Consider the following 19,441-nt stretch of genomic DNA (forward strand, 5'->3'; position numbering starts at 1 on the left):
CACTCCTCATGTATTATTGCATTACATTCGCTCCAGGGAATCAAGGTTTTGGATGCACAGACATCTTGCCCCCCCAGTTCTGTTAGAGACCTCTCTCCACTCTTCCTCATAGGGGTGGAGTGATTAAGGGCCTCCTCCTCTGCAGCTTGTCCTATTCCATAACTTACTGTCCTAGACTTGGATAGATAACAGCAAGCACTACCTATTTCAGCAGTAGCAGCAGATCACTGAGAGAAAAGTACTAGAAGCTAACAGCAGTGCAGATGCAAACTCAACCCAGTTAGATAAACACACAACCGTGATACGGGACGGGGATACCACACTGTCCTTGAACAACATGGGATTACAAGACAATTACTTTCTACAGCTTATTGGTCTCCCAGGTAGAATTAGAGATCCAGATATCTTTCATTCTGAGGACCGAGCACAGAAACCGTCAGCTTTTGCCTACTTAAAAGACATTCCATTTGGTAGTTGATGTCCCGTGCCAGTATCAGTCCAACTATCCCCAACTTCAGCAGTACACTTCTAAGGAGGAATATCTGACAGGAAAGTATGAATTCTTACAATGAACCACCTCCTTCGGCAAGCATTCAACTGAAAGAATCGCACTTTTTTGAGACACTTCAAGAAGTCCTCAATACTTTCCTAAACATGAGACTCAGCAGCCTTTTGTTTCACCTCTCCAGTGCTTCACTTCCCTTTACACCTCACAATACACAGTGGAGTGCTGAGAATTGCACACCATCTCCTGCTTACTTAGTGAAGCCACTCAGTTACGTGTCTGGCAGCACTGTCACTGCTTTGTGTTCTGCCCTGGTATGCAGAGACACCGCGGTGTCATGTTTCATGACACGTACATAACTCTACTTCCCACATTAGGCCAACCTCATATTTCAGCAGCATACAGCAATTTCCCACAGTAACATGAATCCTTGATGTTCTACACTAGACACAAGAGGAAAGGGAATTAAATACTCAATTCATTACCCCGAGAACAATGAAAAGATACTGGTTAAGTCTGATGTTCAGAAAAGAATTTTACAAGAAATCTAATTGTCAGTCACCTGTTCACCTCATTGCCAAAATGTCATCAATCAAAACTGATCACGATATGTTACACGGACTTTGAAAGACATTTTTAGACGGAATAGATGCTCTATAGACACACTTCTATTTTCTGTCCTGTCTGAACAACCCCAGTACATCTAGAACACCATTCTTCTTAGCAAGATAAGCCCCTCTAAAACCCCTTCCCTTCTTGGATTGAGAACGGGAACAAATTCAGCTTTCTGCTAAGACTTAAACCAGGCAGATCAAACACATTTAAGTGCTGATAGAAGACATCTATGTTTTGGTTGGATCTTGTGCCATTCTAGTATCTGACTGGATCTTCAGTGCCATTTCTAGTATCTGACTTTAGTATGTCCTACCATCCTTCCCTAATCAGGTCACCTGCATATGAATGTAAATTTATATTGGAAAGGCAAAAAAGCGTACACCCAGCTTTGTAAGACACCTGGTGGAATGTGTACTTCCACAGAGGCACACGTATTATTTTGCCTTACACCACACCATGCTGACTTTGTGTGCATCAATGGAAAAAAGCGTGTTCAAAACTCTCAGAGCTGGAGGTGCAGCTACAGAATAAGTAAGGAAACAAATACAAAGCCAAAAAAAAACAATAATAAATAAATAGCACTAACCTGAAGAAAAACGCACCACTGTTAACAAAGGAGATTTCATCTGTTAAATCCATCTCCTTCAAACATGAACTACTGTCTGTTAATCGGAGGCTGACCTGAGGTGTTCCAACTGACAAGCCTGGTTGTGGCACTAGGTGTGTTCGACTGGATCCTTCCCTTCTGGACTTTTTCACCTACAGAAGCAAAGAAAGAGAAAATTGAAACAGAGCAGCCTCTGTAGATAAGCTCTAACAGGAAGATAATCCCTACTGGTGTGCAAACAGCAAATAAGACAAGTTACAAACCAATGATATTAAATGCACATAAATCAGAAGTTCTGCTTGTTTAAAGACTATCTAAAGAAAAATAAATATATGCCTATTGAAAGAATAAGAGTAAAGGTGAAATAAAGTAAAGGAAGGCAAGTAAAGTTGTTTCCTGTATCACAGAATATGAACTAGAAATACTCTCATTGTATCTTCATCACTTGACACCAACTAGATAAACAGAAGGTAAAAGAATCTTAAGACGTCTTCCCATTTTAAAAAGGAAGTTGATACTAATACTTCAGAGGAGAATTTCTGAAGATGTGGACTTAATATGTTGATGATCTTTGTGGATGCTGCCAGAACATGGCATTTATAGCTGGGCTTCCTATATTTAAGATGAAGTTCCCAAGCATTGGGCCAGAGCTCTTCCCTCCCAATGGAAGTGTGCAAAACCAGAAAGCAGATGGTGCTGCATTTTCCAGTATCAGCAGCAGAAAAGAGGGCATGTAGGGGAGGAGAACAAATTCAGCAATCTGCCTCAATACACTGTTCCAGCTTTTGGCACTCTGTGGTTTTGGGCTTTCTTTATTGGAAGTTGAGCCTGGTTTACTGTGTTTAACAGTCAACATTGGACAGATCCTTTGTGATTATGTCCAAATTTCCCCAGGTCCACTTACGTCTTCAGCCTATGCAGGATCCTTGTCTGGGAGTTTCACATCTTAATACATTGATTAATAATGAAAAAAACAAAAAACCACAAACTACTTTATTTCAGATAGAATTGAAGTGCTGCGGAAAGATTATCTGTTTCTACGACAATTTGAAAACACTACTCCAAACCCACATTCTTCATATGATTTCTGACTTAAAATAAAAAAAACCAACTCTATCACTACTCCATTAGTAGTCTAATCATTTTATATACTTTCTCACTTCATAGAAGTCATACTGATGCCTTTGATCCATTATGCTACTTTTCTCTACACATTTTCATTTTGGCTAAATCCTTTTTGAAAAGAGGTTTGCAGAACTGAATTTTATCTATAGATAAATCACAGATTTATTTATTTTATTGCAATGCATCTTTTTTTCCTTTCATTACTATTGAGTGAGCTTTGTGAAGTTTCCATAGCATCAAACGCTCTTTTCTGAAAAAAATAATCAAACTGGGGCTCATCAGTACGTACATCGATATAATTTTTGGGTTTTAAAACAGCAGTTAGCATCTAGTGATGGAAATTCACTCATTTTTTCATCTAACATGGGGTACCTTAAAAGCCCTCCATAAGTTCCTGTAGCCAGCTCTAAATTTCCCCTGCTTTGAATAATTTTCTGCTATCAGCATATTCAGCCACTTCTTGGCTCACTGTTAGAAAGGTTGAAAAGTAAAAATTCCATCAAATATCCTCGAGAAACTTCACAGACAATCCCTCTCTGCTGAGAGACCGTTTATTTTTATTGCTTTCTAATTATTAATCTGTAAGACTTTCCCTCCAACAGCATGAGAACTCTGCTTCTTTAAATGCCTTTGATAATTTTATCAAAACCTTTGGAAAGATAGCATTATACAGGCTGCACTTAAACACACGCTTACTGCTTTCTATGTGACAATTTTTTTTCCCCCCTCTGAACAAGTAATGCTGGTGCCTTCTGATACCTATAATTACCCATTTGTGTATTAATTGCTTTGCAGTTTCTACAAATCTGGATAGTAATCAAGTCTTTTTGGAACATTCTTGAACCCTCTGCGTTACAACCTTACCATAAGATCTTTTTTTTAGAAATCTGTTTTCTGTCAATAATCTACCACCCTGTTGCCTGTATTGGTCACTGGCTGATGACACCACAAGAAGTGGATGCACAGCTTGCAGATGCCAGGCTGTGACTCTCAACTGCAAACAAAAGGGATGCTGTGGTTTAAGAGTGGGAGACAATATCTTTATGGAGCAAAGGAGGCAAACTGAGGCTACCAAACTGATCATGCTGACCATGGGCCAGCAGCGTGCCATGTAAAGCAATCCATGATCAGCAAGATGGAGAGCTGCTGAAAAGCAGAGGGTCCTAAGACGGGGCATAAGAGAAACCACACTGTGCCCCTGGCTATGAGCAAGCAGAGCAGAGAAAGAACTAATCCTGCACTACCCTTTTAGTACCACTGCAGTAAATATGTGGATGTAAGCAAAAGAGACAACTTCTACAACATATCATATGTGACAGCTCTGACTGAAGACTGGAAGGCAGCAGAAAGCCAGCCACTCCCCCATGAGCATACCATATATGCATACTGATTTCAGCAACACAGTTAAGAATGCTAAATGATTTTGCTACCAGGTATTGTATTTATACCCAGCAACAAGTGCTAGGAAACTGGTAACATCTACCAAACAGCATGAATCAACTTCCCTCCCTGCAAACTCTTCATTTCTTTTGAACTATGCACTGATTTACTCACACTGGGGAATTCCACAAACACACAAAACTATTTACTATTCCAGTGCTCTGAAAAAAAAAGTTTTGGTAGAGTCTTCAATTCTGCTCACCTTCCAGCAAAAAACACAATTTGGATACAAGCACTTCCTCAAGAAGACACGTCAATCACATACAAGATCTGCAGGAAAATTCTGCTTGAAAGATTAGATTCAAATTTAAGACCACCACTGCATTTCTAGGGCAAAATTAATAAGAAGTAGAAGGAAACACTATTTCTGTTCTACATTCCAGATGACCTATAAGCTAGTATTTTGCAAGTCTTGGTTTACAAAATTATAGCACTGTAGTTACGTGCCTAGCAATATATCCTACAGGTAATCATAGAATCACAGAATGGCCTGGGTTGATAAGGACCTCAAAGATCATCTGGTTTCAACCCTCATGCTATGTGCAGTTTTGCTAATCACTAGACCGGGCTGCCCAGAGACACATCCTGCCAGTCCTTGAATGCCTCCAGGGATGGGGCTTCCACAACGTCTCTGAGCAGCCTGTTCCAGTGCATCACCACCCTGTGAGTGAAAGTGATACTTTATATCTGAACTACAGTTACACATACTTCCTTTCTGTGCAAAATTGTTTTCAGTTGCATCAATATAAAAATTCATGCAGAAGAAATAATTGAACAGAGTTATTCAGCCTATGTATTAAAAGTTAAATAAATAAAATAAATAAGATTAAATAATATCTGTAAGCTATGTCTTGAATGCTTATTAACAACAAGAAATAAGAATGTTCACTACCTCATGCTTATTTTTGGTGAGACTGTGAAAAAGCTGCCTACACAGCTACAGTGATGATGGAGCTTCATCATCACTGTGTGTGCCATGAAGATGAAGACTTGTTCATTGTCAAAGACTTCTGTAATCTGAGTTCCTAACAAAACAGATTGAAGAACTACACACAGAAGTAACCTAAATTGGCTTTCTGGATGCCAGAGCTCTTGAGAAAATATTTTGTTAGATTTGTGTGCATGCACGCTGTGGCATAAGCAGATGCTTCATGCAGTGAAGTTTCAGAAGATAATACCTTACAAACTGAGAACAGTATCATGCAGAACAACACTCTAAACTATTAATGATAAAAATAATACTGGATTGTAGTTGTAACATTGGTTGTTAGACACCAGAAAAAAAAGATCAGTACTGCATAAAGGATCTTGTACTTTTCTGCAACACACTCTTTTCATGATCAGCCTGAGGTGCAACATCACTGGCTGAGTGATGCTGAAGATAACCAAGGAAAACCTCCTCCCAGCAACTACTACAAAACACTTATAAGTATGTAACAAGTTCAAGAACTAGTTATTTTTTTCCTGTTTGTTTGTTCTAAATACTGTGTAAATATTTGAAATACTATGTAAAAACCTGTTAGATTTTGAAACAGAATATTACAAAATGTACAAGCCTCTGTAGGAGATTCATAATTACCTGTGCCCATTCAGTGATCAAGAAAATTCAAAAGAGATAAATAAAGGTTGTGTGTGAAAGGACCCCACTGCTGCCCAGGTAAGGGCTATCCTTAACTACAAAGCAGTTGTTTTCATGTTTTCAGCTTCTGTTCTTAAAATATAAACCAAAAAAAAAAAAAAGAGCCACTGCTTATTCTTTCAGATATCAACTTCTGCAGCAGTTGTTTTGCCTCCCTCAGGATGACTTCTGGAAAATGTCATGCTTCTACTTTTAGCTCACAGCCCTTCACTTTCGATTTATGATGCTTTTAGTTGTTCGGATTTTTTTTCCTTCTTCAGATTTAATACCATATAATCAAGCAAATATTAATCTGACTGCATTGTTTATCTGCCTGGTCATGAGTACGAAGTCTCATCAGTCTCATCTCCCTCAGCAAGCTTGCAGGTGACACAAATCTGGAAGGAGTGGGTGGTAAGCCAAGGGGTGATGCTACCACCCAGAGGGACCTGACAAGCTGGAGAGGTGCATTGACAGGAGTCCAATGGAGTTCAACACAGAAAAGTACCAAGCCCTACTCTGGGTGCCTCTGCTTCAGCAGGGATTGGACAAGATGAACCCCCAGGGTCCCTTCCTACCTCAGTCTGTGATTTTGTAACCTCACCTATGACATTCACATCTATCCAGCAAATCAACAGATCATATGAATTACTGCATAACATGCTGTGGCATGTTTTAAAGGAGCATTCTGTTCCAGACAAAATATAACTGGGCTAGTTTGTGAAGGAGAAGCCAGTAAATCTTTGAAAATACATAACAAGCTTCACCTCCCAATTCATAGTCTTAGACTTGGGAGCAAAAAGCAAATCATCTGATACTTGTCTCCTGAAATCTTTTAAACTGGGGAAGTTCAGCCTCAAACTCAATATGGCAGAGATGAGATTCAGCCTGAGCCTCAACCAGGATGGTTGAGCCAACAGCCCTGGACATATGCTGAAGTCTGCTACTTTGTCATTTAAAATATGCCTTCATTCTCAGCTAAATGCAAGTAAACACTGGGTGCTACTCGTGATCAAAGGGATCACCTAAATAAAGGGCAATCAAAATACCAGAGAGCAGATAGCTACATGGAGCTGTGTTACACCACACACCCCGCGGTGGCTTTTAACATTTGCTGTCTCAGACAGTTCAGATGCAAGGAGCTGCACTCGTAGTTCTAATAGAGACCAGTCAGTTTCATGACCAGTACAAACATTCGTCACAGTGGATATTAAAGAAAAGGCAATAAAATCTCTCCCCTAGAGGCTTAAACTGACCAGTCCAGGTGGCATCATCTCACATACACCACTAAGTTTTTTCTTGACTTATGGATGCATCATCAAGCTTTGAGGTGTCAGAAATTACTGGGTTCAAAGATAAGTGTACCACATATTCTAGAGCTCCGATGTGGCACGATGACTCTATTATTCGCCAGTTCCTGAAGGACAGGGATTGCTCCACAATCTCCACACTGGAGAGTTCTAAGCACTTGCACCGAAGATGGAGTGAAGATACACCTCCTTAGCACAGGTGGTCCTGCTCTGAGTACTTCACTCACCTTCTCAAGGAGGAAAAAGAAAAGCTTCAACTCTTCCAATTCATACCTACTTAGATAAATAAATAGGAAGTGTATACATAGAACCTTTGGAAGAAGCTAGTTGTGAGTTTGTATTTAAAATTCAGAATTTAAAGGATGATGAAGATACTCCCATAAGGTTATCATAAAAACAGCCACCACCAAAATGAAAAACCAGGAGGTATTTAAAATATATACACCATATTCCCTTATTAAACCTGCAGGGTTTTTTCTTTTTTTTTGTTTTTCTGGTCAAAAGAAAAAACATCAGTCAAAAAGCTCACTTAACAAACAACTGGCACTCTTAAAATCAGAGAGTTTTCCATCAAAGCACGCGAGTCCCTTTCATCCTATGAAGGGCCCTATCAGTCTAGAGCCCTTTCAGCTTACACAATGTGTTTATCAATCAACACAACTGTTCTGCTGAATAGAAAAAGGCACATTACTTTGCAAAAAGCCAGGCATGGCTAAGTGATACAGAGACATTTAGAGTGTTGCTTTCTTTTTCACTCTAGTCTAAACCTGGTTGCTTTTTCACAGCTAGCTATCAGCACATACCTTACATTTTAATCTTTTGTCACTAACTGCTTCGTGAGCAAATGAGAAAAGGGAGACCGTTATCCAGATCTAAGTCTCATTTGATGACTAACTCCTACAGAACCTGATTTAGCCAATTCTGTCAAGTCAAATAACCAGGGAATGAGTCACCCGCTGAAGTTACCCAGGCATCATATTTGGCCACTGATAGCTCTTGAAACAAATTTATCCTATTTAAAACATCAACCATTTCAATGGGACTTCTCATCACGCACACATAGCTGTAAGCTCTCTGCCAGGGTTACATAACTGTATCTACAGAGACAGTGAATTATATCAGGCCTTGCCCGGAGATAAACAATATTGCTGAAGGCTTTTGTCAGCCTAAATTGTCCCAAACAACAAGGTGCTGTCTCTTCTGAGACAGCAAAGCTCTTCAAGTCACTAAGCAAAGATTCAAATAATCTGCCCTTTTGTGGTTCTCCAAAGCTTCACAGCCTATGAGCTCTGGCATAACAGCTTCATTAAACACTATTTCTGGAGATAAGCAAAACCCACCTAGACACTTTCCTGTGTAACCTACTCTAGGGAAACTGCTTTAGAAGAGGTGTGGAACTGGATGATCTCCAGAGGTCCCCTTCAATGCATATGATTTCATAATCGTGTATGTGATTGTAATACGAGACAGCTGAGATGAATTTGCATGAATGAATCTCTTGCAGCTCAGAGGACCGTACATCTGCCAGGTGCACAGGGCTTCCAGAGGCAGGGATAATTCTGCAGTGACATTTTCCAGTTACATTCCCCTTACGCTTTCTATAATATACTCTCGCTTTCGATTCCTATCCACTAAATGAGGGCCTGATTCATCATGCCACTGATGATGGCACAGAATTTCTGTGTATGAGTGCCCCTTGCTGTCTGACTAATGTGTGCTACACTAGCAGGGACTGAGATGTCAGAGAGGCTGCAAAACATCATAATCTAAACATACCTGAACCACAGTGACATTCTTTTCCGTAATGATCGAACTCAAGACATGAAGCCTGGAAGGAACTTAAAGCAAGCAAACTGTCATCTTTAGTAAGACTGCTGTATATGTTAAAAATTTGCTTGCGCTCAAACACTTGCTGAACCATGAATTCAATTCAGAATGCAATAACTTGTTAAAAAGTAATAAAAACTGTTGATTGGTCACTCCACCTGACATCTATGATATTGAATTTAAAACTATGTATTCATAATACAGTTGACAAGTTCCTCTGAAAGATAACATGCTTTATCATCCTGAATTACTGACTTTGGGAGACAAAGACAATAGCTCTCTAGTTCTTGCCAGCTTTAGCACAGATAGCAGAAGCAGAAACACATACATGCAAAATCTAGTCACCAATTCTGTGCCATACCCAGATTCAAGTCTTGAATTCTTGACTAACTGCCACACTGAAATCATAAAGTCACAATCAATGCAGTCATCCTTACAATCTGTGCAGCTGCCACTGCCAAATTTGGATTTCTCTTAATCTACTTGTATTTTTAGGTATTAGATCACTAAAACACCTCCTCTGTACTCCACCCCACTCGGATAACAAAGTTTTAAATTTGACGTGATGTGTGAAGCTTTAAAGTTCAACCAAATTTTGATGATTTATTTGAATTTCTCCATCTTACTCTTAATAATGATAAGACCTTTTGTAATCCAAGAGCTAAGCATAATTTTCCTTTACACCATAATGCCACAGCTTCCATATCTGAAAAGAGCTTCTGCTCACAGTAGAACTGCTTAAATACTTAAAAGCCAACACACATAAATTGCACAATTCTCAGAAAGCCTATGAAATTCAGGCACAATTATGTTGATTTCTGGCTCCAGAATTAATGAACGCGTGAATCCCCAAAATTTTGTCTCAGTAAACTTTCTCAAATTTAAGTCTTGTGTCTTTTATAGACCCATTAAAGCAAGGGAAAATCAGATTGAATGTGAATAACTTCTGTCAAAACAATTTTATTATTTGTAACTGCCGTACAGAATTTTGTCTGTCTTCAATGAAGTATTAAATTATAGCAGCAAATTAATTACCAACAGTATTGCAAATAAGCAATTCATAATAAATTTACTATCTCTAACTGAACCTGATCCATAGAGCAGCAGGTACTTCCTTTATTTAATAGGTTAGATTCTTGGGAGATTTTTCATAGAGATAGTAATTGAGGAAAACCACTACTTCTCTACCAAAACAATTTCCTCAAAGCCTAAGAAACTTTATCAGTATAAAAGTCTGAAGAAAAAGAAATCTGCACAATATGGTTGATTCTGGTCAAAAGCCACATGAAAGCACTTCAAAAGATTGGTCCTGTGGTTTAACAGACCCGTTTAAACCATGACATCTCAGTGAATGTACTTGAGCTTGCTACTCACTTTTGTAACAGTAGGTAAGAAAGGATCCACATAATGGAATCAGTTGCAGCTTTGCTCATCTCCACACTTGTCTGGGGGTAATGAGGCATCCCAGATTCAGCAAATTTTGGATACATTACTGAAATTCCTGTATTAAATTTAAGGCAACACCAAGCAAGACTGCTGCAGTGCCTGTCCCATGGTCTGCATACTGTTACCCTGGCCTCCTGCTGCGTTCACTGGAAAAATCTTTCATCAAATTTATCTTCTCAGACTCACTTCTCAAACAGAATCAAACTATCCTACTTAATGAATCCCCTAAAATAGTAAAGCAAAGAAAGGGAGAACTCCTATCCATATGTTCACTATATCTTCATTTCCCAAGATTTATTCTGGTTACCTGTGTTTCCTTACTTACTTATTTAGGCAGTTACCATCCTAGTTTGAACAGCATATGACTAACAAGACCAGATGATTGACAAGTGTACACTCTCTATCAGAGTTCAGTACCAAGCCTATTTTTTTCCTCTTTAGCTCTATTCTGTAAATGATATCACCAAATTTACCAAATCATTTCACTATCAGTGAAATAGGCCTTTTATTCTAACTACAGTGCTGTATGATTTGGAGAAAAAAAATCCTACAGAAAATGCTTTGATAGCAAATTGACCACTGATTACAAACTGGGACAACACCCACAATACTGATATTTTCGTCTGCACAGCTGACAGTTCCAAATACCAGTCCTCTCGAGCAAGTGCTCTATGAAAAATAACTGACGCTGGTGCTCAAGTCTAGATGAACAGTAGAAACATATAATGTATAATGCTAACAAATGTATAAGTCTGGCTTTACATACTCTTGAAAGGCACTGACAAACTCATTTTTTAATTCCAGGAATGTCAGACTCCCTTATCTCAGCTGCTGTATCTACACTTTCGGGCAATGCATCAAGGTGGTTATGCTTCTATGCTTGGGACCCCATATGTGCACACGTGAACAACATCCAGTACAAAGCAGAGACAAATCAGCATCACAAGTATAAACAGCGAATGGACTATAAGCACTATTTACCTTTTTTTCCTTTGCATTTCTGTTTCATATACTGAGACTGAAAAGGTGGATTTACCATTGCTCGGCCACAGAAGTAAATGAACATTACTTAGAGTCTTTGCTCCACACTGGTGGTTACTCTTCAACCTCAGTATTTTTAAGCAGCATCAAGCACAATAGAGACTGCGGCTGATGAAAGACCACACACTCTGTCACTGCAAATTACCAAGTGAAGCTTTACTGATGAGTCCCCATGTTGCCTTCATACAGCAGACATCTCATACCAATGACAAATTCTGTCACAGGCTTGGTCAAATTCAACTGGACTCTATGAGAGCCAAGAATTGGCTTAATTCTCTTCTAGGTGTGCTTACATGGGGACAACAGGACAGGCTAGCCATTACCGCTGAAGTGTTAGTCTGCATCATTTCTACCTACCCATGTCTTTTAGCCATAGTCAAGCGTACCTCTACAGCAGCACTGAGTATGACCACCTGAGAAACTAAGCCTCAGTTGCTACACTGAATGTAGAATCAAGGCCTCCCAACAGAGAGCAAGCATTCTCTAAGAATTCATTACCAAATCAGGTGTTCTCACCTGACCACAGAGACAGTGGTTCCTCTGGTGGGTAACTTCTACCTTCCATTCATTTGGTTTCTGTGGAGTGTATTTGCATGAACAGAAACAGACTAAGAAGCATAAATATGGCCAGGTGATGACAGCCAGAGGAGAGATGCAGGAACGAACTTAAAAGGCTATGGATAATGATTTCTGTTTCCAGCTTCTCACAGAGCAGACTATCTGCTGATGTCTGTATCCAGTCGTCCATTCAGAACAATAGCGATAGCAACAAAAATTATGGTAAATTATTGTAGTTTCAGAAGACATAATTTGATATTTCAATATACTCTGCCTCCAGTAAAGAATTTTTTTAAAGAAATCTGCAAATATCAGCTGTGATGTTAAAAAGTAAATGTTAATACGATCATCAAAAGCCAGAGAACTGAGGTAAGTCAGCACAGAGGCCATCACATTCCTCCATCCTTCCTAACTGTTTGAGATGTAAACACGTATGTGCTTGCCAAAGGATTTCTACATTAGAAAAGTGTGAAGCTGTGCCAAAATTCAAAGCTGTTCTATTGAAGTCCATGTAAGTAGGTTGGAAAGACTCAAACAGTCGAGAAACCTGTCTTTCTCCATGTATGGTACTCCTCCTGTTCACAGTTTGACAATGAATTACACAGTAGTGAAAGAATTTCCTGCCTAAAAGACAGTGTTGGCACCATCCTGGACTGCACTATATCCCCTGGAGTGCAGATAGATCCTTCAAGGAAATCAAGTTGGTTTTATACCCATATTTCTCCTGGCTCACAATATCATATGGCCAACTCTTCAGCAAAAGAACCTGAAGAAATTAAAAGAAAAAAAACAAAACAGAAAACCAAGAAAACAACCTTCAAAGGTTTAAGTCAGCTACTCAGCCTTCAGGCACTTCTGCTTCCCAGTAATAAAGAACATTGTTTACAAACTCTGGATGAAAAAAGCAGGTTCAGGCCTTAGGGATTTTGAAGAGTGGGAGAGTAGCACTTCCAAGCACATCTACCACTACAGGTGCCTGAGGTCAGCTAGCGCATTTTTTATGCCCTACTGCACCAACACTGGAAAATACAGTTAAGCTGAGACTCTACTAGAAATTCCACTAGAACATGTAACAATCCACACGAAAAGGGATACCCAACTTCCTGTTCTTGGAGCATTCACCTCTAAACTAAAAAAAAATAATTGGAAAACGCATTCTATACTTTAACAAGACCTTCAAGGTGATCTCATAGGTCTTTGCCATCACCCATTTTCACTGCATTCTATCTTTATTATAACCATATATTAATTTTAAGTACCAGTCATTGCAGACAAATGACTCAAATAAGTGAGTCATGCAGGTGTGTTAGATCAGATTTTGCTGCCACTGTTGTTAGTAAGAGTTAGAAATCAACATTCCAGCAGACACTGTAGGATCAGGCTTGCCACCGATTGAATTCTGTTAAGATGAGCATGCAGTACTCACTGATTGCCGGAATCAGGCAATACAATAATTGCCTCCATTACGTTGAATGGAGATGAAAAATGATAACAAGCACGCGTGAGGTAGAAGTAGAAAATCTTTTGAAAGCCCACTATTAATTGATTCATCATGGAACAGCACATGTAGAGAGATGCACTTAAGTATAAAAATGTGTTTTGTTTACACAAAATAATGCTTCCAAGGGAACAAGAGAGTTATGTGCTGAAAACACAACACGCAGCACTAGCCAGGAACCTGTTAAATATTAACCTCTGCAAGTCTGCTTGCTATTGGCAAGAGATCACAGTTTTACTGTGGAGGGTGCACACAAGTATAGTTTTGAAATTCTCCGGAAAAGACAGTAGCTACAGTTTGCTCAAGTACTTGCAATCTCCTCGTCCCCTCCCCGTCGTCCTCCAATCCATGCTAGTTTTCACAAGGCAGTAATTTGCACAGGATTATACAGTGATTCCTATGAACTGGTTACTTCCTCTGGTTTTGATTTTGCAGCATATATATGTATATATATACATATGTGTATATATATATATATTTACATTAAATAAGGAAAGAAAACACTCTGCCTTTAAATCGAAAATTGAATCGAAAAATGTAACCAAAAGACAAAAGCTACCAGGAGGCAGCATGTCTAACTCCTGTTCTCAAGCTGCTTAGATTCTTAGGCTAGTTCAAAAACTCAAAACAACCAAAGCAAAACCAGAGCCTCAAACATGAGCCAAGATGAGAATCTACTGCTTTTAATACTGGCAGTCTGTTTGATGTTACCCTTCAAAATCCAGAAAGCAGAAAGAACATGAGTCCATTTCTAGTATTATGACACACTCCAGAAACTAAATATATTTCGGAATATATTTCACTTTTTAAGCATCCTGTGAACTTACAGATCAAAAAACATTAAATAATTTCAGATATCTTTGAATGTAATTATACTGACTCCTAACCCTAGTAGCAGGGATTAAATAGTTGTACATCTTCAGAAATCTGATCCTGGCTCTCTAAGAACTCTCTCTGGTATTGGGATTCAAATAATAAACATAGGACATAATTTTCAAATGTGAATGTTTAGTAAGACAGCTGCATTCCATACACATGAAGAACTACAAGTATCAAATTTTAGTCAAAGAAGTCACATTTCCAAAACTTAAACAGCAGATGCCTGTCTGTTTTCTGATGAAAAAAAAAATTATGCAATTACACCAACTTCTGTACTAGCATGAAAAACCACTTGTCTTCTGTATATATATACACATTTCTGTGTAACTGAATTTCTGAAGCTTTAGAATTCTCTGAGATTTCTATTCATTCAGTTTTGGTGTCGCTTGAGAAATTTTGGGAAACTATGGAATGAAATCTGTTGTGCTTTAAAGCCTGATTTCATTTAAAGGCAGTGATACACCTACTATCCAGCTGAGATAAATCAACAGGGAGCAATAAAACAACTAGTGAGCATCCCACATATAAGAACTACTTGAGCAACACTCTTGTGAACCATTACAGACCTCCACAGAATGCCAAAAGGAGTAATGATTGTTGGTAACTGCATCCTTTCCATTCCTATAGGACAAGGGGGAACGGTTTTAAACTGAGACAGGGTAGGTTTAGGTTAGATATTAGAAGGAAGTTTTTCCATTCAGAGAGTGGTGATGCACTGGAACAGGTTGCCCAAAGAGGTTGTGGATGCCCCATCCCCAGAGGCTTTCAAGGACAGGCAGAACGTGGCTCTGGGCAGCCTGGTCTGGTAATTGATGACCCTGCACATAGCAGGGGGGTTGAATCTTTTCAACCCAGGCCATTCTAGGGTTCTATGATTACAAATGATTCTATATTAAATAATAATAATAATAATAATAATAATTTCTGCTACAGCATGCTGGATACAAAACAAGTTCAAGTCTCTGTTGTTTTGCTCAACTGTGTGTACTCAACAATTAGCATAACCCAACTGTTCACATCTGAAAAATAACCCAAGTCCTACTCACTGTCAATAGCTATCAGTAACCATCTCTCCATCCACTGTAGTGTAAAAGACAATAATACCAAAGGAAATGAAGTAACAGAGTCTCTCCAAAATTCATTCAAACTACAGCAGCTGCTCATCACGGCATCAAGTCCCACCACTACTACCAAGGGAAAACTTCTACAATCAAGAATACTTGGGTCAAATGAAATAGTCAACATCTGTACAGGACACCATCACAACTAAGTTTTGAGCTAAACTCTTCTGATGATTTCTCAGTAAGAACAAAGAAGGTCATAGAGAAAGCTAGAAATTATTCACTTACCTTCCTAATTTTGAAATGCACTATTTACCAGCAAATGGTTCTGTTGTCAACACAAAGCAAAGATTCTAGCCAGCTTCTTCAACTGCTAGCAAATTTAGAGACTTTCAGATGTCCCCAAACTTAGACCGCAATAATAGATTCCACTGGTCCATTCTAGACCATCAGCTGTTATTTCCCAAGAGACGCGTTACTGTCACACCAAGACTCCTAAATACTTCATATTGCTCATACAGCTCAACAAACCTATGAACTCTCTTGGGCGTGTCCGAGATTGTCTTTCAGCTCTGGGTTAATACAACAGTGGATCCTGACCCACGAATATGATTCTTAGGTAACATTGCTACAAATGCTAGTAATTGTCACAAAACACTGTAGAACACAGCTGGCTTGTACATGTTCCCAAAACCCGAAAAAACTTTCTTTGTTCAAATCCCAGTCCAGCATTTTATACCTAGAGCACTCGCCCAAGGAACACACCCTCTTCTTTAGTAATTCTAACTTGCTAGTGAAGAAATTTTTCTTCCTTGGGCATATTCTTAGCAAGTCATACGAACTGTAGGTTTCAGAATGAGAGAGTCCACCTCAATAAAAGCTTTAAGCCAATTAACTACAGAGACCTCAATGATTAGAAAAGATTAGAAGATCCCCAGAATAATCCTTTAATGTCAAGAAGCGCTGACACTAATAAAGACAGGTGGTTAAATACTCCAGCTCCTAGCTTCCTCCCACATGGATGACAAAACACAACAGGTCAAGGGTATTCGTAAAGGAGAGACTGAATCATGGACAGGGCATCAGATACTTGACAATGCCTCTTACTCAGCCATTGCTGCTGCACTTACTGCTCTTTATGTTTATTTCTTTGACAGGTAGACAGTTGGAATCAAATATCAGATATTTATTTTCAATTTCAGTTAAATTAATTCTAGGTAGACTACTAACATCAGTAGAAAAGACTGAAAGATCCAGGCACAAAAAACTTCAATATCTGCATTAACAGACTGATCTAGTAAAAACCTTTGACAAAATGATGCCATTTAAATGAAACAAACAAAAAAATACTTGCAACAATAGTTCAGCTTTATTTATACATTATAACTTTTCTTAAGCAGACTAAGCTGTACTATTTACTCCTTTTTATCCACTTCTGTTAGTAAGTTTTCAGCCTCAGTCAAGTGCAGTCTCAAGGAAATCAAACTGTTCAGTGAAGGGTATTCACAATCAGTTGTAAACTACACAAGAGCATAAATACTTCTCATTACAACTAACTCAGGAAAACAAAAAGAATAAGAACAACGATCATACAGTGTGCTCTGTTTTAATGATATAGATGAATTGATGGAATCTCTTGTACATTATAGAATCACTTATTGATCACCTGATATTTCAAGATATTTTTGTCATACTATCATCATTACTGCTGTTTTTTCACCCTTTCCCCCCTCCTCTTTTTGGCCTCATAAACCGCATATTCAGAAAGGGCTGTTGGACTTACAGTTCAAGCTTCAAAGGCTGCTAGAAAGTGTTTGTTAAAACTAGCTGTTAAAACCTAAGAGAAGACCTTAAAACAAACTCCAAACTTCATTAATTTACAGCATTTTGTTAAGCAAGGTATAAACTACTAGGTTTGTTTGTTTTTTGTTGTTGTTGTTTTTCATTTTTAACAGAAACAAGGAGTCAGGTTCTTTTCTGGTATTAAGAATACACGCAGCTTCCTGAGCTTTGCTAAAATGTTATCCAATTTACTGCATAAGAGTATTTGGCCCTGTGCCCCAAAATAGAAAAGCTATTACATGATTGTTTGCTGACTGACTCTATGCAGGGGTTTTGACAGAAAAAAAACATTGCAGTGATTAAGGCTGTAAATGTCAGTACTAATGTTCCATTAAAAAAAGAAAACAGGTCACGGTAGCTTGTAGAGTTTCTGATGCAGTTTTACAAAATTACAGGCAACTGAGAGTAGACAGACTGCTCCTTCAAACAAACAAACCCACCAAGAGGCGGCCTTCAAATGACACTAGTAAAAAACATGTTTATAGCAAACAAAAGAAGTCAGTTCTTCACATGACAGGGAGCAATTTATGGAACTCTTTGCCAGATGACTGTGGAACAGAAGTGTTTGCATATGCATAGAGAGCTACAGGACAACCACTTTGGACATTTCTAAATACACAAAGCATGTCAAGACCAGGAAAGCCCCTGAAAATACTAAGGAATTGGTTGGGTAACTGAAGGACACACTAGCTATGCCTTACCCTGTTCTTCCTCCTGTCTGAACATCTGCTTATGGCTGCAGTGGGCGGCAGGAAACTAGGCTAGACAGACCCCATGTCTGTGCCAGTGCAGCCATCCTTACCTAGGATGAGCAACCATTAAGAGGATTACAGAGTGAATTCAATGCTGCAAATGATTGCAGAAATGATGCATTAACTGATTGCACTGGGATAGCCAGCAGCAGCTGATTCTTGGCTGGGTCAGCAGCTAGGCACCACACAAAACAGCAGGGGGGAACATTCAGTTACCCTCAGCAGCGCCCCACAAAACAATGTTACGTGGCTTTTGCTTCAGTAGGTGCTACCAAGGTCTCACCTGTGACTTTTTCCTAGGCTACAACAAAAGTGTGCAACAGTGACAACAAGTAGTCCCGACAGAATGAATTTCAAAGTTCCTGGTTCTCCTTTCATCTGGCATTGGTGCAAGGAATGTTAGCCAAACCAATACACAAAGCTATTGTGGGGTGTGGCAGCTTGGATGTGACAAGCAGCAGTGCTGCCAAGGGTGTCAACACAAAGGTAAAAGAAATACAGCAACTGTAGAGCTGCTCTTTCTCCTAGTCACAAATCAAGAGTACGTGGAATCTCTTTCAACCAAAACAGCTCCTGATTGGTTAAGACTCCATACATATCAGAAAGTACCAAATAATGTGTATTTTCAAAACTAAAATTGTGGTGCCAATGGCATGGATCTTCAAAGGAAATCTTCTAATTTATGTGACCAAAGATAGTTTAATGAATGCTAACTGGGCGGAATGACTAATTTTTATTCAACTATCAGTACACAGAGTCATCGTTGAGCATCACAGATATCTTCAGGAAAAATATAGACAAGAACATAACATGAAAATTATTTAATAATGTATCCTTCTGCTATGCTTTAAGTATCCATTCTACTCTGTAAGCAGAATGTAATGAAAACACCCTTGCTAGAAGGAGAAACGATGTTACCAATGTTGTTAAACATTCTTATATCTAAGGATAAAATCACAGAATCACCAAGGTTGGAAAAGACCTAAAAGATCATCCAGTTCAAAAAAAGATGAACATAACAACAGATGATATATCTAGTACTATATACCCAACTTGGTTGCTAATGACATTTAGGAAGAAGAGTACAGCTGATTCATATCTGCTCTTCTACTGTGCTGCCTTTTACACTATACTTTAATAATCACACTTCAGCAGAGCTGTTTCAGACAGAAGTAATAAAAAGCAAAATCTCACTCTTCGCAAAAAATGCATCACTGCTTCTCAATAGGAAACTAATACCCCATTCAGTTCCCTTTCATTTCCTTTTGTTCTCCCAAGATTATATACATGACCTATTACCTGAGACCATCTCTCTTA

General features: G+C 38.8%; 1 protein-coding gene across 10 annotated transcripts in view; it reads right to left on the bottom strand.

Annotated features, from left to right (window-relative positions):
• The window catches only part of FAM13A (family with sequence similarity 13 member A), a 116,048-nt gene that overhangs the window by 69,796 nt on the left and 26,811 nt on the right, over nucleotides 1–19,441 (bottom strand). For all 10 annotated transcript variants that reach the window (XM_042872217.1, XM_042872213.1, XM_042872216.1 and 7 more), the window contains one exon: nucleotides 1,707–1,879. In XM_042872217.1, the coding sequence (XP_042728151.1) occupies nucleotides 1,707–1,879 (173 nt within the window). The remainder of the gene's footprint in view (nucleotides 1–1,706; nucleotides 1,880–19,441) is intronic.

Source organism: Lagopus leucura, unplaced genomic scaffold (genome assembly GCF_019238085.1).
Source record: "Lagopus leucura isolate 7727_CA_CO unplaced genomic scaffold, USGS_WTPT01 Super-Scaffold_100004, whole genome shotgun sequence".
NCBI classification, from domain to species: Eukaryota; Metazoa; Chordata; class Aves; order Galliformes; family Phasianidae; genus Lagopus; species Lagopus leucura.